Source organism: Trichosurus vulpecula, chromosome 6 (genome assembly GCF_011100635.1).
Source record: "Trichosurus vulpecula isolate mTriVul1 chromosome 6, mTriVul1.pri, whole genome shotgun sequence".
Taxonomy (NCBI): Eukaryota; Metazoa; Chordata; class Mammalia; order Diprotodontia; family Phalangeridae; genus Trichosurus; species Trichosurus vulpecula.
Genome location: NC_050578.1, coordinates 107,655,770 through 107,680,413, shown reverse-complemented (window position 1 = coordinate 107,680,413; position 24,644 = coordinate 107,655,770). Strand labels below are relative to the sequence as shown.

General features: G+C 35.8%; 1 protein-coding gene and 1 pseudogene across 1 annotated transcript in view; both read right to left on the bottom strand.

The window, feature by feature from the left end:
* TTC29 (tetratricopeptide repeat domain 29) overlaps positions 1–24,644 on the bottom strand; it is a 168,909-nt gene that overhangs the window by 122,169 nt on the left and 22,096 nt on the right. Inside the window, exon 3 of the mRNA XM_036764998.1 lies at positions 1,492–1,715. Within this exon, the coding sequence (XP_036620893.1) occupies positions 1,492–1,715 (224 nt within the window). The remainder of the gene's footprint in view (positions 1–1,491; positions 1,716–24,644) is intronic.
* Positions 5,535–5,926, bottom strand: LOC118854093 (annotated as a pseudogene).

Genomic DNA, 24,644 nt, shown 5'->3' with positions numbered 1-24,644 from the left:
CATTTAATAAGTGTTTTTTCAACTGGATATTCTAGTTACACAACTGTTGTTTTTGTTGTTCAGTTGTTTCAGCTGTGCCCAATTCTTTGTGACCCTATCTGAAATTTTCTTAGCAAAGATACTGGAGTGGTTTGCCATTTCCTTCTCCAGCTCATTTTACACTTGAGGAAACTGAGGCAAATGGAGTCAAGTGACTTTATCTAGGGTCATACAGCTAGTAAGTGTCTGAGGCCAGATTTGAACTCAGAAAGATGAGTCTTCCTGACCCCAGTCTGGGCAATCTTGGCCACTTAGCTGTCCCAATCATATAACTGTAGAATCCTAAAGCAAAACTCTAACAAGCCAGAAAACAGCCATAATAACAGACGGTCACAATGATATCATTCTCTTGTCTGGTTATGATAGGAGTTTTGTATATTCCACAGAGAGATGCATCCTCCTTCTCTTCTTCCTCTTCCTCATCTCTTGTGGTTTCATATGTAAAAGGCCTTCCCTGTGAAGAAACACCTACTAATGCAGATTAATATAATGCAATTTATGGTATTAGAGAATGGCCTGACAAGCTGAAAAGTTTAGTGACTTTGCCAGGGTCATACAGGCAGTATGCCATCAGAAGAAGGACTGGAACCCAGACTTCCTGACTCTGAGGTTAGCTCTGTAGTCACTATATCATGCATTCTGCCTCGTGTGTGTATATGTATGTGTGTGTGCGTGCATATATATATGCATATATATATAAACACACATGCATACATACATACATAGATATTATATAAAAATCAGTGAAAGTATCAGGAAAAAAGAACCTGTCCTGCAGAATTTGTGATGTGCGCCAGAGAGATTCACAAAGGGCTTCTACTTAAAGTGAATCACAACTTCTTCTGGTTATGTTGACTATTCATAACTATCAGGTTTAAATATACCCCCCAAAATCTAAGGAACAAAAGTAAAAGCAGCCTACCAAAAAGAAATTCCATCAAGAAATAAACCCAGTTGGGTCAAAATCAATAACTGGGTTACAAAGGAAGGAAAATGATGATTGAGCACATAATTAAGGTATAGTCTAAACCATCGATGTTTTGAAAGGTTATAGGGAAATCTCAAGGCACCGTCAATTTCTTCCCTGGTTCCTAATGATGTCACCAGGACCCCTGATGGTATACTGACCACCTGGTAATCCTCTTCCTCTTCCTCTCCTCTCCTCCCCTCTCCTCTCCTCTTTCTTTTCCTCTGTTCTCTCCTTCTGCCTCCCCTCTCCCTCTTCTCCCTCCCCGACCCTTTCTCTCCCTTCTTCCCTCTCCCTACCCCCTCTCTCTCCTTCCCTCCTTCTCTCCCTCCCTTACACTATAAAGCCAGTTGACTGAGGAAGAGATGTGCTAAGTTGCCTTAATGTTTCTGGTCCCTCTATGAAACAATGCAGAATTTCCCCTCAGGCACTGGCTCAAAGCCACTCCTGCAGAGGCTCTAGCTCCCCAGGATGCCTCTGCTCACCTGTGAGCTCAGCATCCTCAGCCTTGGTCAGGAAGTAGTACAGTTGGTCCAGTTTTTCAGGCAGCTCCTCCAGGGGAGTCTGCATCCAGAAGATCGACCGAATCCCTCCGGCTTCCCTCAAGGCGTGCCACTTCTTGAGGAGGGCGAAGAGCTCACAGAAAGATTTATGATGGCCATGTTGTAGCATGTCTATACAAATGTTCTTCTTGTATGAATTCCGGTAGCTGGGGAATGAGAATCAGGACATTCAAAGGCTCATTTTAATTCTGCAGATCTGCACAACATTGTTAGCCTCGAGTAATTAAAGGTTGAATTGTGCTACTTTGGGGGGTGGAGGTGGGAAGAGACTGGAAATGATCAAAAGATATGGAGACCTTGGCCTCTCACACATGTAGTTTAAGGGAAACCATTTCACGCAAGATGTCAGGAGCTCGGGCAACTCAGTTATTTTTGAGGTCAGAAGATCTACTTGATGGATGCAAATCTCCCCAATTACTGTACACTGGGAAATAAAATGCTTCAAAGTATTTCTAAAACATTGGTTATTTGCGTGCTTTCTAGTGCTCTTCAATTACATGGTGCAGTGGTTAGAGGGTCAGTCTCCCGGACAGGAAGAACAGGGTTCTTACACACACCAGCTGTGATTCTGGATAAGTTCTTTACATTGCCAGTGCTCTACTAAGACTGTAAGTTGCCAGGCATCTGCTAATTTACATTGGTAGAGGAGGGTTCCTGATCCAGACCAGACTTGTGATTTGGCTTCTATAAGAATTGCTTCTGGCAGTCAAACCACAGGTTGTCCCCTCTTCCCCCCAAAAGAATATATTTTTGAAGATCGTGTTATCTTAGGATCATGGGTTTAAAAGTGGAAAGGGACTTAGAACTTTTTTTTTCTTCTGTATGATAATTCACGTCCCCAGTACATAAAAAATATTGGTTCAAAGGGTATACCATACACACACACACACACACACACACACACACACACACGCGCGCGCGCGCAGCACTCATTTATATAGTTTAATGACTCCTGTTATGAACTACTAGATGAACTACCTCCAAAAAGTGAGCAGAGGAAAAATGACACATCGGGGCAAAGTCAGACAATGCATGTTAGGTACATTAGAAAGCCTGTGAGGACGTTCAGTTTTTAAATGTAAAAAATATGAGAGTTACAAGAAACACCATTGCTGCATATTATTTTGCCAGGGTCCTTTTCCTGTTTTCATTTGGGATTAAAGTAATGATGTGACAGTTTCATAATTGACATAATTTGAAAAACAAATTATACATTCAGAAAGATATTGTGATGAATTAGTATAAAATTATTCCACTAAAATATTATATTCACAATGCATAAAAGGATTAATTTATTATATAATTTTCAAAAGATAATATTATATAGCTGGATTTCAATTTCCCTCAAGTCATTATTTATGAGAAGCAACTGAATATTTAGATTAACTGACATAATACTGGTCTTCATTGTTACTGTTCTCTGTCTTCCATGAAAGACAATTCTCCGAAATACTTTAACTAATTACATTTACTTTTTTGGCCTTCATCGCTTACAAAATGCTTCATCACTTAAAGAATTACCAGTATTTATAATTAATTTTCAACTAAATAGGTAGTGATAAGCTACATGGAGCTCCAAAAGCCAAAATTAAACTTAATTAATCCATGGCAACTTCATGCACAATTAATGAGAGAAAAATCAGGCCAGAAATCATTTAAATAAATTTAAGCAATGAAGTTAATATACTTATATAATATGTTATTACATTATAACCAATTATTGTTACATATTACAATAGAATATATGCAATAACATTACCAATGATATACAGTAATAAATATTTCATGTCATTAGTTTTATATTATATTACCTATAGTATATTATTTTATATTATCTATATTTATATTATATTATCTACATTGTCTATATTATTATATTTATATGTATATATATTAATACATGATAATAATATACTACTATGTCATACAATTGCTATATTATGATATACAGTGGCATATTACTATGTATTATTATAAATATCATTGTATATTATTAGTATATGTTATTAGTAGTATATATTAGTAATATATCACTATAATATAAATAATTACATTAGTATGATTAATTTATTATATTAGCAACATCATTATATAACATAGCATATTATATTTTGATATCAAACAGATATTTTCATTATACTGTACAAATATTTACTTTATTAAATGTGTCAAAATCAACATAGTTATTTTTATTTCAACTCAAGATCAAATCTATACCCTGGATATTAAAACCAAAGTAGTAATAGGAAAAAAAAAACCCTGAAAGACTATAAACAACTATTCCAAAACTATGTCATACACAATAGAACGTAAGGCAGATGTTATTCTTATTTCTCACTCGTCACGAGACGGTTCCACCGTAATTATGAAAGTAGCAAGTAATTTAGATTTTGAAAGGAAACACAAACGACTTTCTAACCATCAAACCGGCAAATACATAAATGTTTTAAAACTTAATACTGGCAGTTACAATGAATCAGATTTTTAAAAAGCACATGTTGCTGGCAGAATTGCAAACTGATAGAAACTTTTTGGAAGTGAAGGTGGTGATATGCAAGAGTCATAAACAATAATAATTTTCTTTTACCCATTAATCTCATCATTAAAGATATATCCTAATCTGTTGTTAAAAATATATAATAGCATTATTTATAATATAGAATATGGTATGGAAATATATAATAGCATTATTTATAATATGGAATATAGTATGGTGACAATCTAAATGTTCTATTGTTGGAGAATGGCTGATAAAACTATAGTGTATCCTAAATAAAAATAAGATTAAAAAGAGGAATATAAAGAAATTACTTAAAGTGAAAAAACAGGGCCACATCTATACCCATTCCCACTACACAGAAAGGATTGTTCTAAAATCCCACCTTCTACAAGAAGATTGTCCCAACCCCTCTTAATTCTAGTACCAGCTCTATGTTAATTATTTATTATTTATTCTGTACATAGCTTATTTGTACATTATTTGTTTGCTTGTTGTCTCTCCCCTCCCCACATTAGACTGTAAGCTTCTTGAGGGCAGAAACTGTCTTTTGCCTCTTTATGCCTCCTCAGCACTTAACACATGTGTTGCCTGATTACATAGTAGGTACTTAATAGATACTTATTGACAGACTGACTATACCTAAATACATAAAAAAGAATGGGCAAACAGAATACAAAAGGGGGCCCAGGATAACTAATAAGCTATTACAGATACGTTCAATGTAGAAATTAATTTTCAAATGCAAGTGGTTCCAAAGTAAATCATATGAGATGTTTGTAAAAAAGCACTTAGCACAGTGTCTAGACCTTAGTGGATGCTACATAAAGGATTATTCCGTTCCCCCATCATATCTTTAGTAATTTTTGTTAACTAAAGCATAATGTATTATTTTAAAAATGAGAACAATAAAACAAAAGGAACACAAACAGAACAAGCTGCCAAAAAACCCTTAAATTCTAAAAACAAAACAAAACATAACTTAAATTCTACTGAATCTGCCACAAATTAACCATTTACTTTGGGCGAATCATCTTATCTTTCTAAGCCTCAGTTTGTTCATCTGTAAAACGAGATTTTAAAGATCCCTTCTGGCTAAGGGTTTATGAACCATTAATAATGCTTGTTTTTTTAATACTTGAAAAAAAATTCTGGGCAGAATTATATTCTGAGCAAAGGCTGCATTTTGGAAATGTCCACACAGCATACATAGTACACATACATATACGTACACACATATATAGACATATTTGTATGTATGTAGATATGCATGTGTTCTCTTTTCCTTCATGTACTCCCCTGTTAAAAAGCCACCCATGTGGATCTGTTTGCGAGAAAGAACAATTAGTAATTCATTAAGCAGGATGTTCTTCTAGATCTATAGTTGAACCAAACCAGGTCACCATTTGTTTTCTTTTTTTTTCTGTTGGGCAGATTGACTTTACTAGCCAAAGGCAGGCCTGGCACCTTAGGTGTTCTTGGGTGGGCGGGTTCGCTTCTTCTTCACCACCACTGGCTTCTGGCTTCGAAGGATGGCTCTGGCCCGGCGTAGAGCGGCCATGCGGAGATCTTTCCGGTATTTATTCTTGCGGATGGTGTGCCGGACGCTGTTGAGTGTGGCCCGGGCATTTTTGTTGATTGTGGTCCTCGTGTAGGAAGTGGCAGGCTTCCACTGCACTGACCTGCTCTCCGCTTCAGCACCACCACGATGCCCACCGTCTTCTGGTGGATCAGCCCCTTGTAGCGGAACGAGTTTTGGGCCTTGAGATGGTTGGGCTCGGTGCTGTACGTCTGCTTGCTGCGCTTGACGAGGAAGCTGGAGCAGTTCCGAAGGACCATCCACTGCAGGTGGGCCGACATGGTCGGGGCTGCACTCGCTGTGGCTCCCGGAGACGGAAAGGGCCACCATTTGTTTTCAATAAAGTGTTCCGCCTTGGTTGAAGACATCAAGACTCTCAGTAAATAAAAAAAAATGTGTTTTAATTTCTCCAGGCACAATAGCGATCCACACATGTTACATTTCAGAGTAGTGATCTAGGCCCTATCAATCTTTTTACCTATTGGGATCTGTGATGTATCCATAGGTTCTTAAGCTAAAGAATAAATATCATTAGTAACAAATACAAAGAAAACCTTAATTCATTGATTTGTTCATCATTCCTCCCTGCTTGAACGCTAGTTTCCTTCTTCTTTGTTAAATAAATTCTAATCTTTTATCTTTTTTTAAAGGATAAAAACAAAATCATGTTTCAATAGAAGATAATGTAGGTATCCGAAGATGGCTTTATATTCTTGCTCTTGGTGAAGTGAAGTGAAAATAAGAATTTTGGTGAATAATTATTATGGAAATTGTGAGAGAGGTAAGAGCATATTAGATTTTTGGATTCAGATGACCTGGGTTTAAATCCCACACTCTCCTACTAACTACCTGTGTGACCCAAGCCAAGTCATTTTCCTTCTGTGGGCCTCAGTTTCCTCATCTATGAAATGAGGTGTTGGACAAGATGATTTCTTACGTCCCTCCTGCTCTAAATCTTCATATTTAATTCAAACTTAATTTGTACTATTAGTACAATGCTTTATTTATAATTTTTCATGTTATTATGAACTTATTTTGAGATTATTATAATTCTTATAAACTCTTCTTTTGAAAATCAAAAAAAACCTCATGAAACAAAAAAAACCCAAACCTTTTAAAAAAAGTGAACCTGCCCTATGGAAGTAAAATTTGACAGAAGTTGTAACTTCATGAAGAGGGTGAGAGTACTGAGAAATTTAGTCTCAAAACCCAACACAGGGCCTACTCATCTATGCTACTGAAGATGCCTCAGGCTATATTGGGATAAGGAGCCAGCATCTTATAAAAGAATTTAGGTGATTCAAGATTGCATAGACTTAAGTGGTCGGGTGCTATATGATCAAATTTATTTTGAGGTATTGTTCAGAAACTACTCTATACAAACATTTTGAACTTACATCCCAGTGTCAGTCACCAAAGATATGGGAGAGCAAAGAAGCCTGAGGCTAACATGTGAAGCAAAAGTACACCATTTGGTAGAATTTGAATTGGCCAGCACTCCGATGTTAGAAGCTCCTGGAAAACGTAATTCATTGCTAGGCAGCCATGCAAACTATTAATCATTGGGCGTTTGGTCTTAACAACAACACAAATATTTAAAACAAGCCTCTTCCCTTTTTTGTACTGAACTGTGAAAATACTTTTTAAAAAATTACAAAATAGGAACTAAATTTAAATAATCTTCCTAAGCAATAAAATTATAATGTTATGATCATATAGGTTTTCTTCTTGAGATTCTTTAATTACAAAATCACTGATTTATATACATCTATGTTGGACTCTATTTTTCTTCAAGGCTACTAATTATGGACAAGAAAGGTTTAGAGGCATTCTATGACGCTGTGGCCCCCATACCCTTCCTCCTGGGAGGGAGAAGAATTGGAAACCAGGAGCGTGTGCAGAAAATAAGTTAAATGATGTGATTCTATTCTAAGAGCCCATAGTCAGGAGTTTATAGCCTAAAACAATGTAGGAAAAAGCAAACACATAAAAGAATATACAGAAAAAAACCTTACAAATGTTGAAAAAGATAACCAATAACCAATTCAACAAATCAAATATATATTGTAGGTTATGTATTATGGCAGAAATGGTTTTTGCTTGTGTGGAGAAAAATCCTTGGCCAGCCTTCCAGTCCAGGATCAAGTTAGGAGGTAATAATTGTATACAGAAAAGCATCATGGACAAGGTAGGATTTAAAACAAAATCTATTGATATATTTGGTTTTCTCTCTGCTAAGCCACGTTGTGAGACTCTAGTCTAGACAAACCCTAAGAGTAAATGTAAAGAAAAGTATTAGTAGAGGGAGTTAACTCATTTGGGAAGTTGCTATCCTAATAAAAGCACAGGTTCAATCCCAATCTCTTTCCCTATCACAGACTTAACAGATACTTCACAACAAGCACCCAAGCAACCCCTTAACAAAAAGCTTTCCACAGTTGGAAAAAAAAAGAAACCACAAAACAGAACAAAACACAAAAAACCACCAGCATACCACCCACTGCTGTGGGTTGTTAGTTTATCCATTGTCAACAGAAGGAAGCAATGTGTGCTCTGACAAAATCTAATAGGGACCGCTGTAACTGACCAAAGTTTTGTTGCCTCTCCATGTTGATGTTATTTACATCATTGCAATCTTTATGTATCTTACTCTTCCAGCTCTCTTGCTTCAGCTTGTAATAGGTCATAGGCATCCTCATATTTATCTGAATTTTCCATTTTTTTAAACAATGCAATAAAAAAGGGAGGATTTCAAGGACTAGCTTTCATTATTCAAGGAGTCTCTGAAATCACAAGACTTTCATGAAGTCTCTCTAACCTTGCTAAAAAAATTTTTTTTAAGTCTTAATTTAAGGTTCGGTTACAGTTCACAATGAGTAGTAATATAAACATGAAAACAGGTATATAGAGTGAAGGATCATCTAAGAGATTGTAAGCCACAACTTAATTTCTCAGTTGGAGATCCATGTAGAATACACCCAAAGGACACATACTCAGTTATTCAAATGCTGTTTGTTCGTGATATTATTCTTTACAAGGGAAGCTACGAATATTGGTTTGATAAGAACTTCATTCTTGGCTATACTATTTCAAAGGCAACATGATTAAATGCTGTACCTTAACATGGGAAGCATAAAATTATACTTTAACTGACAAAGTTGCCCTGAAAAGATAGTGAATACCTAATTGTGAGTCATGATAATAGTTTTATTCCATTATGTTAATATTTATAACTCACAAGTGGCTTATCTATGCATGAGTTATAACTGTCTTACATTCATATTGTAGGAATAAATGTTATTAGAGTCACCTAAGGGATAATTACTTTGACTCTTAAATTAATACTTAAATAGCTTCAGTTAATATAATTTCTAGGGAAAAGAGTCAGTCAGTCACTATTCTTATCCTCACATACAGTATAATATGGGATGCTGTGTCATTTGTATAGTGAAAAGATAACCACATGAAATCTGGGAGACAAGCATGTAAATAGGAGATTACAAATTTGTGTGGGTGCATGTAAATGTACACATAAGTATGAATATTTTAAGCAAAAACTGAAACAAATGTTTACTTTTCTCTAATCATACAAATATACAGGGAGGAAGAAGTTACAGAATTAATATTTTGATTAATTTTTAAAAGATTTGTTTCAAAAGTAAATAGATCTAAATGAAACATTCTAAAAAAATTATTCTTTATTCTTAAAAAATTACACATTTTTGTTTTTAGCAAAGTATTAGAATCTCTGCAGTGATCATGACTAATGATTGTATTATTCCTGCTTAAGACTATGAGAGTCCCTATGAATCCTCGATTCATTCCAAAATGTAATTTTTTAAAAAAAGTTCCCAAAGAAGAAGTATAGCATTTAATGGAATTGGAAAGCTTAATCAATGAGTTGAAATGGTCTCTGGGGGCATCTACTGGAAATTTAGCAAAACTGCAGTCAGATCATGCAAATCTTAGCACAAATATTATTTTTAATTAATACACAAATACCATGACAAAGCAGTTTATTTAAAGCTGAGTAAACTATTCTACTGGGTCCATTTGTCAGAAAACAAATGTATGCCAATATATTTGGAAGGGACCTTGGCTATTTTGTAATCAAATAAAATTTCATTTTAGGGCACGTTGCTTAAATGGCTAATTTTCTTTCTGTTTTGTTGTTAAATATGTTAAAGATTTTATAAATATGTATATATCTAGTTATAATATGTTAGAAAAATATTTCACATGGTACATATAAAAGATACTTTTAAGACATGATAGGGCCTATAAAAACAAATTGGTTCATCTTACATTTCAATATACCTACTTGTAATAATTTAGCGTATACCCATTGGTTATTTTCAACATTTTGAATTAATTTAAATATTTTAAATATTCTAACTCATACAAACAAACTTCATTGTATTTCAAACATAGTATACCCAGGAAGTGATTAGCATTTCATACAGTATACCTACAACTAACCATTCAGACTGACAATATCTTCAATTTTCCATAAACATTTTTATGGGGATTTCATTGAAGAATAATGAACATATACAGTTCTTGCATCATAGTAGCAAATAATCTAAGTCCTTACATATATAGCAATAACCTCAAATCATAGCTTTTTAAATGAAATGGTAAATAAAATGAAATCATTTTAAGATTAAATAAATAATAAATATTTTAAATTCTTTAAAAATTAGAGAATTTTGTCCTTTATGAAATGCATATGTGCCTTATGTATATACATAAGTAAAAGAGTTTTGGAGATGTAGCCATTAAAATATTAATGTTAAAGACAAAATTATATGTATGCCATTTATTGTAATTTTAATGAAAACTTCACAATAAAGATATTAAAACATTTTATGTTTTAACATTTCTTCTATATGCAATTGATTTTAAAGTTGAGTTTTTATCGTATTTGTTGGCTTATTTTTATTTGTTGTGTTTTGGTAAAACAACATTAAAAATAAAACATAATAATTATTGTCCAAGTGAACAGGATATTCTGAAAATGGCAATATTTTAATAATGAACATGATTTTTCTTTTACATTCTAGTAGAAAGTCTACTCTGAAATCATTTTATTGTAATGATGCTTGTTGTTCCTGTGCTGGATATGACTTACTACCCGAGCTAATTATACCTTGAATCTAGAGCCATAAAAAAGACCAGTGAGTTTTTGAGTTTTACTGAAATACTAGTGCTTGAACATGTATAACTAAGAAATCCAAATCAAGGATATTTATTTTCATCCTTTCATTCATTTATTGACATATTGGTTTATTTTACATTCCAGTACTTATAGAAATCTGGCATGCACTTGGAAATAATTTGCTATCTGTGAAGAATCAAGAGTTTCATTTATAAACAATGAAAGTAAAAAAGCACCATGAGAATTATTTATTAAAATTCTGAATAAGCATATATACAGCAGCTATTAAAATGCAATTTGGAAAAGCAATTTACAAAAGAAGATCTGCCTGCTGTTTCTTCCATGATCCTAACAACAACAACCAAAAGGATGAGGAGTCATATTTCTCTGTATCTATTCAATTTGTGGATTGGATTGTCAATTGTCCCCAAAAGAATGACATTAATATATTCCCCAAGAGGCATGCTCTTCTTCAGCAAAGAATTATACTGCTTTGTGGGAGTCAGAAGACATTAAATAATAGTAACTTGGTATTAGGGCATATGGGATATTTGTTATGATGAAGGACATTATTTCTTATATTCACCATAATATAATATGGTGCATTTTTAAAAATCTGCTTTCAGCCTAGCATAAGTCCTGAGTCACTAACCTGCTCTTTTCAGCATCAACAAGTGTTGATGAACCAACCACCAGGTTCATTGGATTTTGCAATCAGACACCACAGTCTGTAAAAGTCATCCTGAATTTTCCCTATGGCAAACAGTATACTAAATAATGCTATTTGTAATTATTTATTCTTGTAAACCCCATTCAATATCAATGGAAAAGCATTAAATATCATCAATTAGTAATCGACAACCTGTCCATAACAGCAAAAAAATGTCCTTTTTACCAATCAACATCAATGAATTATTAACAGAATATTCACAATGACCCTTCCTGGTTGTTAAGTGACCACATCAATTTTTTTTTTTGGAAAAGGGTTTATTTCATATAATGGATATGACCAGATGCTATTTATTACATAAATAAGAGGAAAAGTTGCCTATAGATGTTTAGAGAAAACCATTGAGTTATAATATAAAGCCCTCTGGGTTGTGTAAGAAGAACTGAACAGATCATCTACTTTAAAAAGATACAAAAATCCAAACAAGCGAAAAAGAAACCAGTACCAAGTACCTATGAACAGTTTCCTGCAGAAATGTTGATTTCTTTCTCTCAGAATGTTTCAAACTGAATGTGCCACATGGAAATGTAGGAAAGCAACCTCATTTAAGAATCCTTTTCAGAGAAAATCCTTCCAAACTGGTGGCACAACATTTACTCCATGTCAAAACATCCTCAGCTGAATTGTACCTTCATGCAAAGATTTTTAATTATTCTTTTCATTCGTGTTCCAAATCCATTCAACCTTAAAACTACTACAAAAACAATTGCAAACTTTGAGAAATTGACTTCAAATTACTTAAATTCTCAGTTACCAATCGATTATCACAAAAACGGGCAAAACACGTCAAGGAGTGGAACTGATAGATTCTGATAGAATTGCTACAAACCAGAGGTAAAGAAAACCAATTCCAAATGAGCTCTACTCAAAGAGGCAAGTACCGAATATTAAGCATATTAGGAAATAGTTATTCCAGCTCACTGGATGCATGTTTCTTAAGTTGTTATTTGTGTGTATGACATATACAGAAATTACTGTGTTTTAAAACATCAATAAAACATCATAAAACAGAAACGCAAAGTAAAAAGTATCAGCCTGGTTGAAGTCCTTGGGGAACCTACTTTAAGAAACAGGTGGCAAAGATTTTTAATTAGCATTTCAATTGTAAATATGTAAATGATGGTTCTAAAATGCAGAAAAACAGTTTGTTATTTTCAGTAAGTAGAACATACAACTCCTACAAAAACCACAGAACAAAGCTATATGTGTGTGTGTGTATGTATATGTGTGTTTATGTATGTGTATACACATATATATACGTATATATGTATATAAATATATATATACATATATATATATAAATTTACACGCATGTATACACACACATATATAACATGCCAATAGCACTGTTAGGATTTACCTGTATGAATAGAATATGTCTCCTCTTTGATAACAGTATTAGTAGAATCTGGTTAACTGTTCACTCAATAGAATTTAATATTCACTACAACTTTGTAAATAAAATTACAATATCCAAAATGAGAATACCACTTCGTGAAGAACAACGTACATTTAAAAAAATGTATAGTTTTATTTCATCTCCATCCACATGAATAGAACTAATTGCCAAATTTTCATGTAGCAATCTAAATTAAAGCTTTCATTTGGAAATAAATCTGTAGACTATAAAGACGAAAACTTAGTAAAAACAACAAGCAACATTAAAAAGAAAACTTCGGCTCGCTGTGTTCCTTTTTTATTCAGTATGTCGTATATTTTACCTTTTCAAGAGTTTGATGGATTTTGCAAGTAAAATTCTGTTTCCTCTACACTTGCTAATAGTCATGAGAATCTGTAGTTTGCACCTTCCCATTAAAAATGTATTGTATTTTTTGAAATTATTCACCCCGCCTTTTATCCAGATCATGTCTTTGAAAGGAGGAAGTAGATAATAAATGGAATAATTCATGATTTCCCATTAAATATGAAACTTTCTTTTGCGGAATTTAGAAAATGAAGTTCTACATAATGTACAGAAGTTGATTAGAACTTTTTTTTAACCTTTTCAAGAAAAAAACCTTTTGTATTACACAAAATCTGAGAAGTTTCTTTAGGAAAAGTAAACCAATTGACCGACTATGTCTATTCTTTTAGAACACATTCGAATGGGATCTTGCCGTTATGTTCCAGACAGTATTTGCTCTAACAACTGCAGCAGCAGCAGCAGCAGACATTTCTATAACACTTGCTGGTCACAAGGTGCTCCGCACCCTCCATAATCTCACTGGACCCTTAGAGAACTAAATCTCTGCTCCTAAACCATACACATGAAAGTATTTACTAAAATCATATTAACATTGTGATCGGTGGTCCGATATCAAAGAAATCAAAATTGAATAGCAAACTATTATTCCTCTCCCAAGCTCCTTTCCTTTTTAAAAGCATCAACATGGTAAAAGGAATTTGAGGAGTGGAGTAAAATCATTCATATTTCCTTTCTAATGATGATATTATTATGATGACATTCCTTTAATTGTAGTGATATATTTTTGTGATAATGAAAAATGCAAAAGTTAATACTGTGAACCAGATCCTATTTTTTAAAACTTTCATCCCTAAATTAATTTGGTAGAAGAGTCCCCTCACTTCTCTGTGCCTCAGTTTCTTTATTTGTAAAAATGAGGATGTTAAATGAATTGGATGATTTTCTATAGTCCCCTTTGCCTCTTCCATCCTACAATTGTTGGGAGGGTAAGGAGTGAGCAGTGAAGAGTAGGATTTAGACTTTAAATTTCTTCAGGACAAACAACTTCAGGTTTAGAAACTCACTTATGAAGATAAGGTTTAGAAACTCACTTATAAATATAAGCAACTTATATATAACTTCTAGTTGTGTTTGGAGTACTGGTCTCACAGCTAGTATGTATTTGAAACCTAATTTTCTAGACTCCATGACCTGCACTGTATCTACCATGCCATACCGCATCTCATGGAAAGAAAAAGTAAATATTAAATTGTAATCAAAAGGAAATATGAAAATTCATTCAGCATAAGGATTTAGATCAGCAGGCAAAGACATTTCTGTGGTTGTTGGTTTCTACATTAAACATAATTGGATCCTACTTTTAAATGAGACAAGGACTTTTTTTGTGGAGGAGGAGAGAGCTACTTTATGAAAATATAAAGACTTTAAAAATCACCAGAGGGACTCAGTAAATAGAAAGCAAGCCTTGGGACTAGTCTTGGGATCAAGTCCTCCTTCAGACAGATGCTGGCTGTGTGACTCTGGATAAATTAGTCAGTCTCTCAGTGCCAGGAAAATCTCTGACTATAAATTACAGACAAATGGCTAATCTGCACACAGTGACAGGTCTAGAATAATAACCATAATGATAAAAATATCATAACATAGAGAACAAAACTGAAGAACTCATTTTGTTTACAAAATTCTTTACTTATTTTCTTTGTTTTTTAGCAAAAAAAATATTTTTTTCAAATATTCATTTGAGCTAGAGAGGCTGATCACTCCAGAGCCTAATACAGACTCTATCCAGGCAATGCTCACAACATTTAGAGAGAAGTAACAAATTTAGTGATCCAGATGCCTTTTCAGGAACATCAGTCCACTTCTATGTAAATATAGTTTCTTATTTTGCTGAATGTGAGAGGCTGCAATTTTATTTTTACCTACATGCATAAGATTATGAGATTGGGTGAAGTGAAATGTGCTTAATAGGAACAGAAATTATAAAACATTATGAATTTGATGTTTAAAAAATAAATTAGAATTCAAAATTAATTACATTATAATCTTCCCATGTTTCCAGTATGCCTAGAATGGTTTACGGGGGTAGAGGGGGAGTTACCCAGTATAGAATTTTAAAAATTTAAAGAAATCATGTAGTGGTCAAGTGATTTATCTGAGGGTTCACAGATAGTAAGTGGTGGAACTGGGATTTGAACCCAGGTCTTCTGCCTCCTATGTTCTTTCTGTATTATACAGAAGAAGCCAAATTAATGGGATCAAATCTCATTTCTCCCACTTTCTACCTGTCTGACCTTGACCAGGTTACCATAGTTTCCTCATCTGTAAAATGGGGACAGAGGTAGACTAAATATGTCAACCTCTAAATCTATGACCCCTGTGATTGCTATAGCCACCATCAGTAGCAATCCTGAGTAGGGAAGAGACCCTGGAAGACTTGATAAGAATAGTTAAAAAGGCAAAGACCATTTTATTTGCTTTCAATAAACTCAGAATTAACAAAAGAAGGAACAGCCTATTTAACTAACTTAATATCTGAAAAAAAAGTTGACAAAGCAATAAATGAACTCTTAAAGTAAAAACTCCAGGACCAGATGAATTCACAAGTGAATTCTATCAAACACTCATAACAATTCCAATTCTATATAAGCTGTGATAGTAAGAAAGAAGGCCTTCCCTTCTCTTTCATATATGTTCTTAATACATAAACCAGGAAGATAAATCAGAGGAAGAAAACTACAGACCAATATCTCTAATGAACATTGATGCCAAAATTTAATAAAATATTAGCAAGTAGTCTACAACAACATATTAGAAAAATTATACACTATGACCAGAGTGGGTTTATACCATGAATGCAGAGTTGGTTCAACATAGAAACAACTATATAAATAAACCATGTTAATAATATAAATAATGAAATAATGTGATTACAGCAGAAGATGCTGAAAAGGCTTTTAACAGAACAGTCACTTCTGTTAAAAATTCTAGAAATCACAGGAATAAATGTTAATTTCCTTAATAGAGTAAATAATATTTATGTAAATCTAAGAACAAGAATTATATACAATAGACAAAATTTAAAACCTTTCCTATGAGATTGGGGGTAGGCAAAGATGACTATTATTAGCATTACTGTTTAACACAGTATTAGCAATTTTAGTTACAGCACTAAAATGAGAAGAAGCAATTGCAGAAATATGCATGGACATAGATGAAACAAAATCATCACTTTTTGCAAATGGCATTAAGGTGTACTTGGAAAAACTTAGAGAGTCAGACAAAATTAAATAAAATAAATAATTTCAACGAAGTTGCAGAATATAATATAAATACACATGAATTACCAGTATTTTTACACATACTCCACAAAATCCACCAGGAAAAGCTAGAAAGAGAAATTCCATTCAAAATAACTATAAACTCTATAAGAAACTTGGGAGTATATTTTAAAGGTTCACTCAAGGACTATATAAATATAATATACAACACTTGTTGCAGAAATAAAGATAAATTGGAGAAACATTAATTGCTCATGGGTAAGTCCAGCAAGAATAAACAAACTAGATAGATAGATAATGACAATACTACCCAAATTAATTAATTTATTCAGTGCTATGCCAAATTACCCAAAGAGTATTTCATAGAGCCAGGAAAACAATAACAAAATTGATATGGAGGATCAAATGATTAACAATCTCAAGTTCAATGAAGGAAAAAAGCATAATGGAAGAGTGTCTATCAGTGCCAAATCTCTAACTGCACTATAAATTGCTAATCAAAAAATGATTTGGTACTGGCTTATACAAGAATAGATTAAGTACTCAATTGTGAAGAAGCAAGCAAAAACAGTAGCATAGGGTTTGAGAAACCAAAAAACCTCAATTACTTGGGGGAAGGACTCACTCTTTGACAAAAACTGCTGGGAAAATTGGACAGTAGCCTGGCGGAAATTAGGTGTAGACCAACATTTCACACCATAGGTCAATATAAACTCCAAATGAATATATAACATAGAAACCAAAGGTGATATCACTAACAAATTAGAGGAGTAAGAAGGAAATTACTTTTCAGATCTATTGATCAGGGAAGAATTTATGGTTAAGCAAGGGATAGAGAGGTTCACGAAAGATAAAAAAGACAATGTTGATTATATAAAATCAAATAGTTTTGACACAAATTTAATGTAGTAAAAATTAGAAGGAAAACAGGTAACTGGGGGAAAATCTTTGAAACAAATTTCTCTGAGAAAGGTCTGTAGAAGTAACTGATTCGAATTTGCAAATATTAAAAGCTATTATCCAACATGTAAACAGTCAAAGAATATGAATAGGCAGCTTTCAAAGGAAGAAATCCAAGCTATCAATGATGAAATGAAAAAACTCAAATTAAAGGAATTTTGAGGTTCCACCTCACATCTTTCAGACTGGAAAAAAATGAAAAAGAGGGAAATGACAAATATCAGAGGGGTTGTGAGAAAACAGGCATGCTAGGGTAGAGCCATGAATTGGTCCAGCAACCATGGAAAGCAATTTAGAAACATTGTCCAAAAAGTTACTAAACTCTATATACCCTTTGATCCAGCTAAATCATTGCTAGTCCTATTCCCCAAAGAAATAAAAGGAAAAGGAAAAGGGTCTGTACGTCAAAAATATTCATAGCAACTTTTGTGGTAGCCAAAAACTGGAAACTAAGGGGGGGGGTCCTCTTATTGGAGAATGGATACACAAATTGTGGCATATTAATATAATGGAATATTATTGAGCCACAAGAAGTGATTAACTGTACAAGGAGGAAACTGGACAGACATTTATGAACTGACGCAGAACAAAATGAGAAGTAGGAGAATAATTTATACATGATAACAACATTATAGAGGAAAAACAATTTTGCAAAACATTAGAAATTGGACCATGCAGCACAAAAGGATGAAGATAAAATATGACACATCTCCTGATAGAGATGTGATGAACTTAAAGTGCACATTGGAACATACACTTTTAGACACAGCAAATGTGGGAATACAGGAAGCACTATGTAGATTTGTATTGAGGGATCTGTTTTTTTAGGGCTTTTAAAAATACTCAATGGGGATGTTGCAGAGGGGACACATTAATTAAAATACTTATTTGAAAAATAAAAAATAAATTACTAAAAGATAATACTGTCAAAAGTATCACCATTCTTTCAGTTTCCAAGGTTCATAACCTTGGCGTTATCTTCAACCCCTCATGATCCCTTACCCGGCATATCCAGCAATTGCCAAATCTTGCCATTTCTATCCCCCCAACATCTCCCATATTCAGATCATCTTCTTGACTTACATATCTACCACACAGGTTCAGACCCTTGTTACCTCTCCATAAACCCTCTGTGACTACCTCTTTATTGGTCTCTCCGCTTCAATATCTCCTCACAGCAGTTCATCCTCCACACTACTGCCAAAACTGTTTTCCTGAAGCACAGATCTGACGATGTCTCTCCCCTTCACCACCAACTACAGTGGTTCCTTTTTGCTTCTAGCATCAAATATAAAGTCTTTTGCTTAGCTTTTAAAAGCTCTTCCCTACTTGGCCCCAACCTATCTCTCTGACCTCACTAGACGTCACTCCTTCTACACTTTGAGATCCAGGCAAATTGATTTTTTCTGTGCTTCACACACAACACTCCGTCTCTTATGTCACACCTTTGCACTAACCATCACATATTCCTGGAAGGCATCCCCTCCTCACTTTTGCCTAACAATTCTGATCTTCCTTTAAGACGTAGCTCATGAACCCCCTCCAACATGAAGCCTTTCTTGATTTCCCAAGTGACAACACCATCTCCCTGAAACTACTTTGTATTTAACTACTTTGTATTTCTCTGTGTTTCTTCTCCTTATTTTGATAAATGTACTTGTTGTCTCCCCCATTAGAATGTAAAGTCTTTGCAAGTAGGGATTATTTCATTCGTTGTCTTTGAGCCCTCAGCCCCTAGCACAGTGACTGGCACAGAGTAGGGCATTTATAAATTCTTGCAGATTGGTTCATCAATTGCTATTAATCAAAGGTTAACAACAACACCTTGTTAAGGAAATAATGCTTGTAGAAAAGGGACAGATTGCTAGCCACAAAGTCAAATGGAACACATTCAGGAAGAAATCCTGCTTCTATGAAGAAAGCAAGCAAAACAGAACTACTTTGGCAGGATAGGCACTCCAAGCTCCAAGCTCCAAGACTGGCAAGGCCACATCCTAGCACAGGGCACAATTTGGAGGGATACAGACACCATTGGCTTCTACACTCACACAGCCATATCTCCATATGAAACTCTGTCTAGTATTCAGGGTAGAGTAAATGACTTAAGAAGTCCACAAAATTGCAAAGGTCCTGACTGCACATGGGTGGGATTTTTCACACCGTTAAGTGACCAGAAAGCTGTGTCTAGGGAGGTACAGGCCCATCAAATCTCTCCCCTCCCTCCAAGCTTTGTTGCTCTTTTAGGAAGACTAAGAGCTGTTGCACGGGTAGCCAGGTGGCAAAGTGGATAGAGTGCTGACCTGGAGTCAGGAAGACCTTAGTTCAAATCCAGCCTCAGACACTCACTAGCTGTGTGACCCTGGGCAAGTCACTTAACCCTGTTTGCCTCAGCTTCCTCATCTGTAAAATGGAGAAGGAAATGGCAAACCACTCCAGTATCTTTGCCATAGACAGTATATTTGAATAGACAGACATAACTGAACAACTAGAAAGGGCTACCACAACCTTGTTGCAGGAAGGTGGGGGGGAGGTAGATACTGGTCCTGTCACAAAGACATGTGTACATTGGTTATTTATGCATGTTTTCAGTGTAAGCAATTTTCAGGTTTTCAACCCACATAAATAATTTTTTTTTAAATCTACGTGAAGAGAATGTCTGCCTGCCCTGGCCCAGACCATCCCTCTTGTGATCACTTGGCTCAGGGTATTCCTGCATTGTGATGCTAACTAGAGGAAGTGGTGACTAACACCTAAAGCTAAAAAGACCCCCACCCCAACCAAGGTTATACAGAAACATAAGGAAGTAAACAAGCATTTATTAAGTGCCTACTATATGCCAGGCACTGTACTAAAAATTTTACAAATTAATATAATTTCATTTGATCTTCACAACAACCATAGGAGGCAGATACTATTATTATACAGCTGGGGAAAATGAGCCAGACACAGGTTAAGTGACTTGCTCAGGGTCTCACAATTAGTAAGTGTCAGAGGCCGGATTTGAACTCAGGACTTCTTGACTCTAGGCCCAGTGCTCTATCCACTGAGTCACTTCAGCTCCAGAAGCATCACCTTCCCTTTTTCCCCATCCCCCCCCCTTAATCCTCCAACACTAAATAAAAGATAACAGGATGGCAGTTGTAGCTGACAATTTTCTCTCTGGGCAAGAGACATAAAATTAATCAACTAAAATGAGTTGGGAGAACATGATGGGAGACCCAAGGAAACTTTGATGCTGCTCTAATGGAGGCTGGAAGAGGGAAAAGGAAGCAGGGCAGGTGAGTGGCCTGAGGAGAAGCACCTGGAGCAAGGGGAAAAAAAAACACCATTTGGCAGCTTTCTCTTTTTGCTAAGTAGTTTTCTATGCTATACAATAGGAGCATAGGGTTAGAGGTGGAAGACACCTTAGAGGTCACTGAGACCAAAGCTTTCATTCCTTACACAGAAGGGAAAACTGAGGATTGTCCTCTGTGACCTCAAGAACCTCTCCAAAGTCACAGAGAAAATAATCGGCAGAGCTGGGATTCCAACCCAAGTTCTCTGACACCAAATCCCCAGCTCTTGCCACCATCAAGTGCAGCTGGATGAGTAAATGTGCTGTTGGCTTCCATCTAAGTTTGGGTATCTTGAGCAAAGTCCCACTCACTTTGACCTAATTATCACTCTCCTCCTGAGATGGCATGAGGCCCTTTTTTTGTGATCTTTTTTTTTCATTTCAAGATTCCTCTTGAAGTTCATTTTAACTTCATTTGACCCCTAGGGAAAAATATTTCAAGGGTGTATAAGGAATATAGTGGGCTGTCCCAAGGATTGCACACCCTGCTAGCAATGGTTCTAGTTTTTATGCTGAAAAACACTGCTTCTAGTAAGGGGAATACTGTAGTGTCTACTATAAGCCCCCAACTTCATCTCATTTTATTAAGGCCAAATCTGGAAATATAAATTAGAGGTGAGATCTGCTTTATTTTCCAGGGTCTGCATCTATCAAGGAGCAGGGAAAGCTGTTTTGCTGTGCTGGACCACAACTAGTGGGTGGGTTAGGGAGCAGGATTACTTATTAGGAATGATTTAAAAGAGAGCTCATCGGAAAGAACAGAAATGAGTGTATACATAAATATGTAATACGCAGAAAGACTAAATAGACTAAGGAAGAATGAAGTCCTGTCCTCAGAGCATGAAAGTGCATTCATACTTTGTATATAGATGAGAGAATTTATCATTCCATGATGTGTCCATAGTATAAATATCACAACCGAGCACATTTTAATGATTATAACTGGACTTTTTAAAGAACTATATTTCCTGATCAGAAAACAGCAGATGTGATATAGTTAATCTCAGCATCCTATAAAATTAAAAATTTAATTTGTAGTCCAGAAGAGAAGTCAGAATATTGCAAAATCACTTTAGGGAGAAAATTTTCAGCATCTCATCTTTTCTTTACTTTTTCCCTAATACATCTCATGTGCTGTCTCGGCTTCAGCTGTTCCTTCAATGAGGCTGTTTTCCAGATTTAGGTCTCCAGCAGTGTTTTTTTTCCTCATCTTGAGCTCTGCATCTCTTCCTCCTTCCTGGGCTTTTGTACTCAGATAGATATCCCACTGTCAGCTCAAAATCAATGTGTCTAAAATCAAACCCATTATCTTTCCTCTCAAAATCTAGTCCCTCTGCATTTCTCCATTTCTGACAATGGTTTATTGAATTCAACAACCTACTAGGTACCAGGCACTATGCTAAACATCAGGGATACAAAGTCTAAAATGAAAACAAGCCTCGCTCTAAACAAGCTTACATTCTGTTGGGTGAAACGCAGTATACACAGATAAGCAAATACAAAATATCAACAAAGTAAATTTTCATTGTTCAGTCTTTCCAGACTCTTTGAGACCCCATTTGGCAAAAGATACTGGAGTGATTTGCCATTTCCTTCTCCAGCTCATTTTACCGATGAGGAAAGTGAGGCAAATGGGGTTAAGTGACTTGCCCAGGGTCACACAGCTAGTAAGTGTCTGAGGCTGGATTTGAACCTAGGAAGATGAGTCTTCCTAACTCAGACGCAGCACTCCACCCACTGCACCACCGCCTCACTGCCCTAAGCAAACTAAATACAGAGTGATTCTGGAGGGTGATAGGAACACTGGGGTGAACACAAAAGGCTTGAAGCACAAAGTGGCATCAGTGATGTGGGGCTTTCCTAGAATTGTGGGTTGAGTGGGAGGAGAGCTTAGAAGTCAAATCTGACCCTTTCAATTTTACAAAAGAGGAAACTGAGTCACGGGGATGCTAAGTGACTTGCCTAGGTTTACATAGCTAGTAAACATTTGAGACAAGAGTCAAACCAAGGTCCTCAAAGTCCAGTGCTCTAGCCAGTATATCACGGCCTACCCCAGGAGTGGGGAATCTGCAGCCTTGAGGCAACATGTGGCCCTCCAGGTCCTCAAGTATGGCCCTCTGACTGAATCCAAACTTCACAGAACAAATCCGCAAAATAAAATGATTTGTTCTGTAAAACCTGTACTCAGTCAAAGGCCACACCCGAGAACCTAGAAGGCCACATGTGGCCTCAAGGCTGCAGGTTCCCCAGCTCTGGCCTACCCTAAATAACTCCCTTAGGACTGTAAGCTGAATTGGGTAAAGGAGTTTCCTGTTTCCCTAAACCTATAAAAGCATGGGTCCAAACCAAAGTTTACCATCATCACCATAATCATTATGATAATAATAACACATTATATTCCTTCCATATGCTCCTCCGTGGAGTTATAACTCATAATTCTTGTGTAAGCAAGAGAAAATATGCCCTTGGTTGAGTTACAGGAGGGCATTAAAGAAGCTGGCCTTTATATATAAAATATAAACTACCCCCAGGGTCTAGCATAGTACCTGAGAAGTAGTAGGTGCTTAGTACATATCTAATGAATCGAAATGAAAGGAACATAAGCAATCACCGGCATTGTCCAAACTTAAAAGGAATATTATCATTTCTAATTAGTTCATCATTTTACCAGGGCTAACTGATTAAAAAAAATCGAGACAAAAGAGCAAGTCCTAAAATGGTTTTTGTTTTGATTCCCAGGCATGAGAATCGGAGCCACTGCCTTCTGAGTCTGCACTGATCAACATCCCGATTCGACTGATGTTTGCTCGTTTGTCATCTGGGAGAACAAACACCTTGAGACTCCAAAAGGCGCCATCCCGGCACCATAACTGAACTTGACTTGAAATGATCAGAAGAGATGATGATTGTAAACAGCATATTTTACAACAGGCAAGAAAGTGTACTTTTTAAACGCTTTCAACAGCAGTTCAGAATCTTCGCTGGGCACCCGCCCATCAAAAGGAAGCACAAAGAAGCCCAGGAAAAGGCATGTGTCTGTGACAGGAATTACCCGGGACTCCTCAGAAGTGACAGGGGCAAATGGAAGGGCTGGAGTGTCACAGAATCTCACAAGAACAGAATGAAAGAATGACAGAATTGGAGAATTGGAAGGACTCTCAGAGGCCATCCAGGCTGACACATACACAAAAGGAACCCCCGCCCCCCAAATGTACCATCCTCAATGAGTGCTCATCCAGACTCTCCTTGAAGACATCCAAGCAGAGGGAAGCCACCCCCTCAAGGGGCAGCCCATTACATTTGGGACAGCTCTAATTGTTTAAGCTTTTCCGGCCCCCAGACTTAAACTGGCCTCTTTGCAATGTATGGGTGCGTAGATCTCAAATGCTGCTTCTGTCCTCTGGGACCAAATAAAGTAAGCTAAATTCCTCCTCCTGTGATAGCTCTTGCAAATATTTGAAAACAGCTACTAGGTCCCTCCTAAGTCTTCATTTCTACAGGATAATCAGGTCTGCCTAGTTCCTTCAACTAATCCTCATATGACATAGACCCAAGGCCCTTCCTCATCCTTACTGCCTCTTCAGGACACTTTCCAGCTTATCAGTGTCCCTAAACTGTAATGTTCAGTACTGGCAACAATACTTTAGAAGAGGTCTACTGATGGGGGTGGTTAGATGATGCAGTGGATAGAATGCTGGGCGTGGAGTCAGGAAGACTCCTCTTCCTAAGTTCATATCTGGTCTTAGATACTTATTAGCTGTGTGACCCTGAGCAAGTCACTTAACCCTTTTTGCCTCAGTTTGCTCATCTGTAAAATGAGCCGGAGAAGGA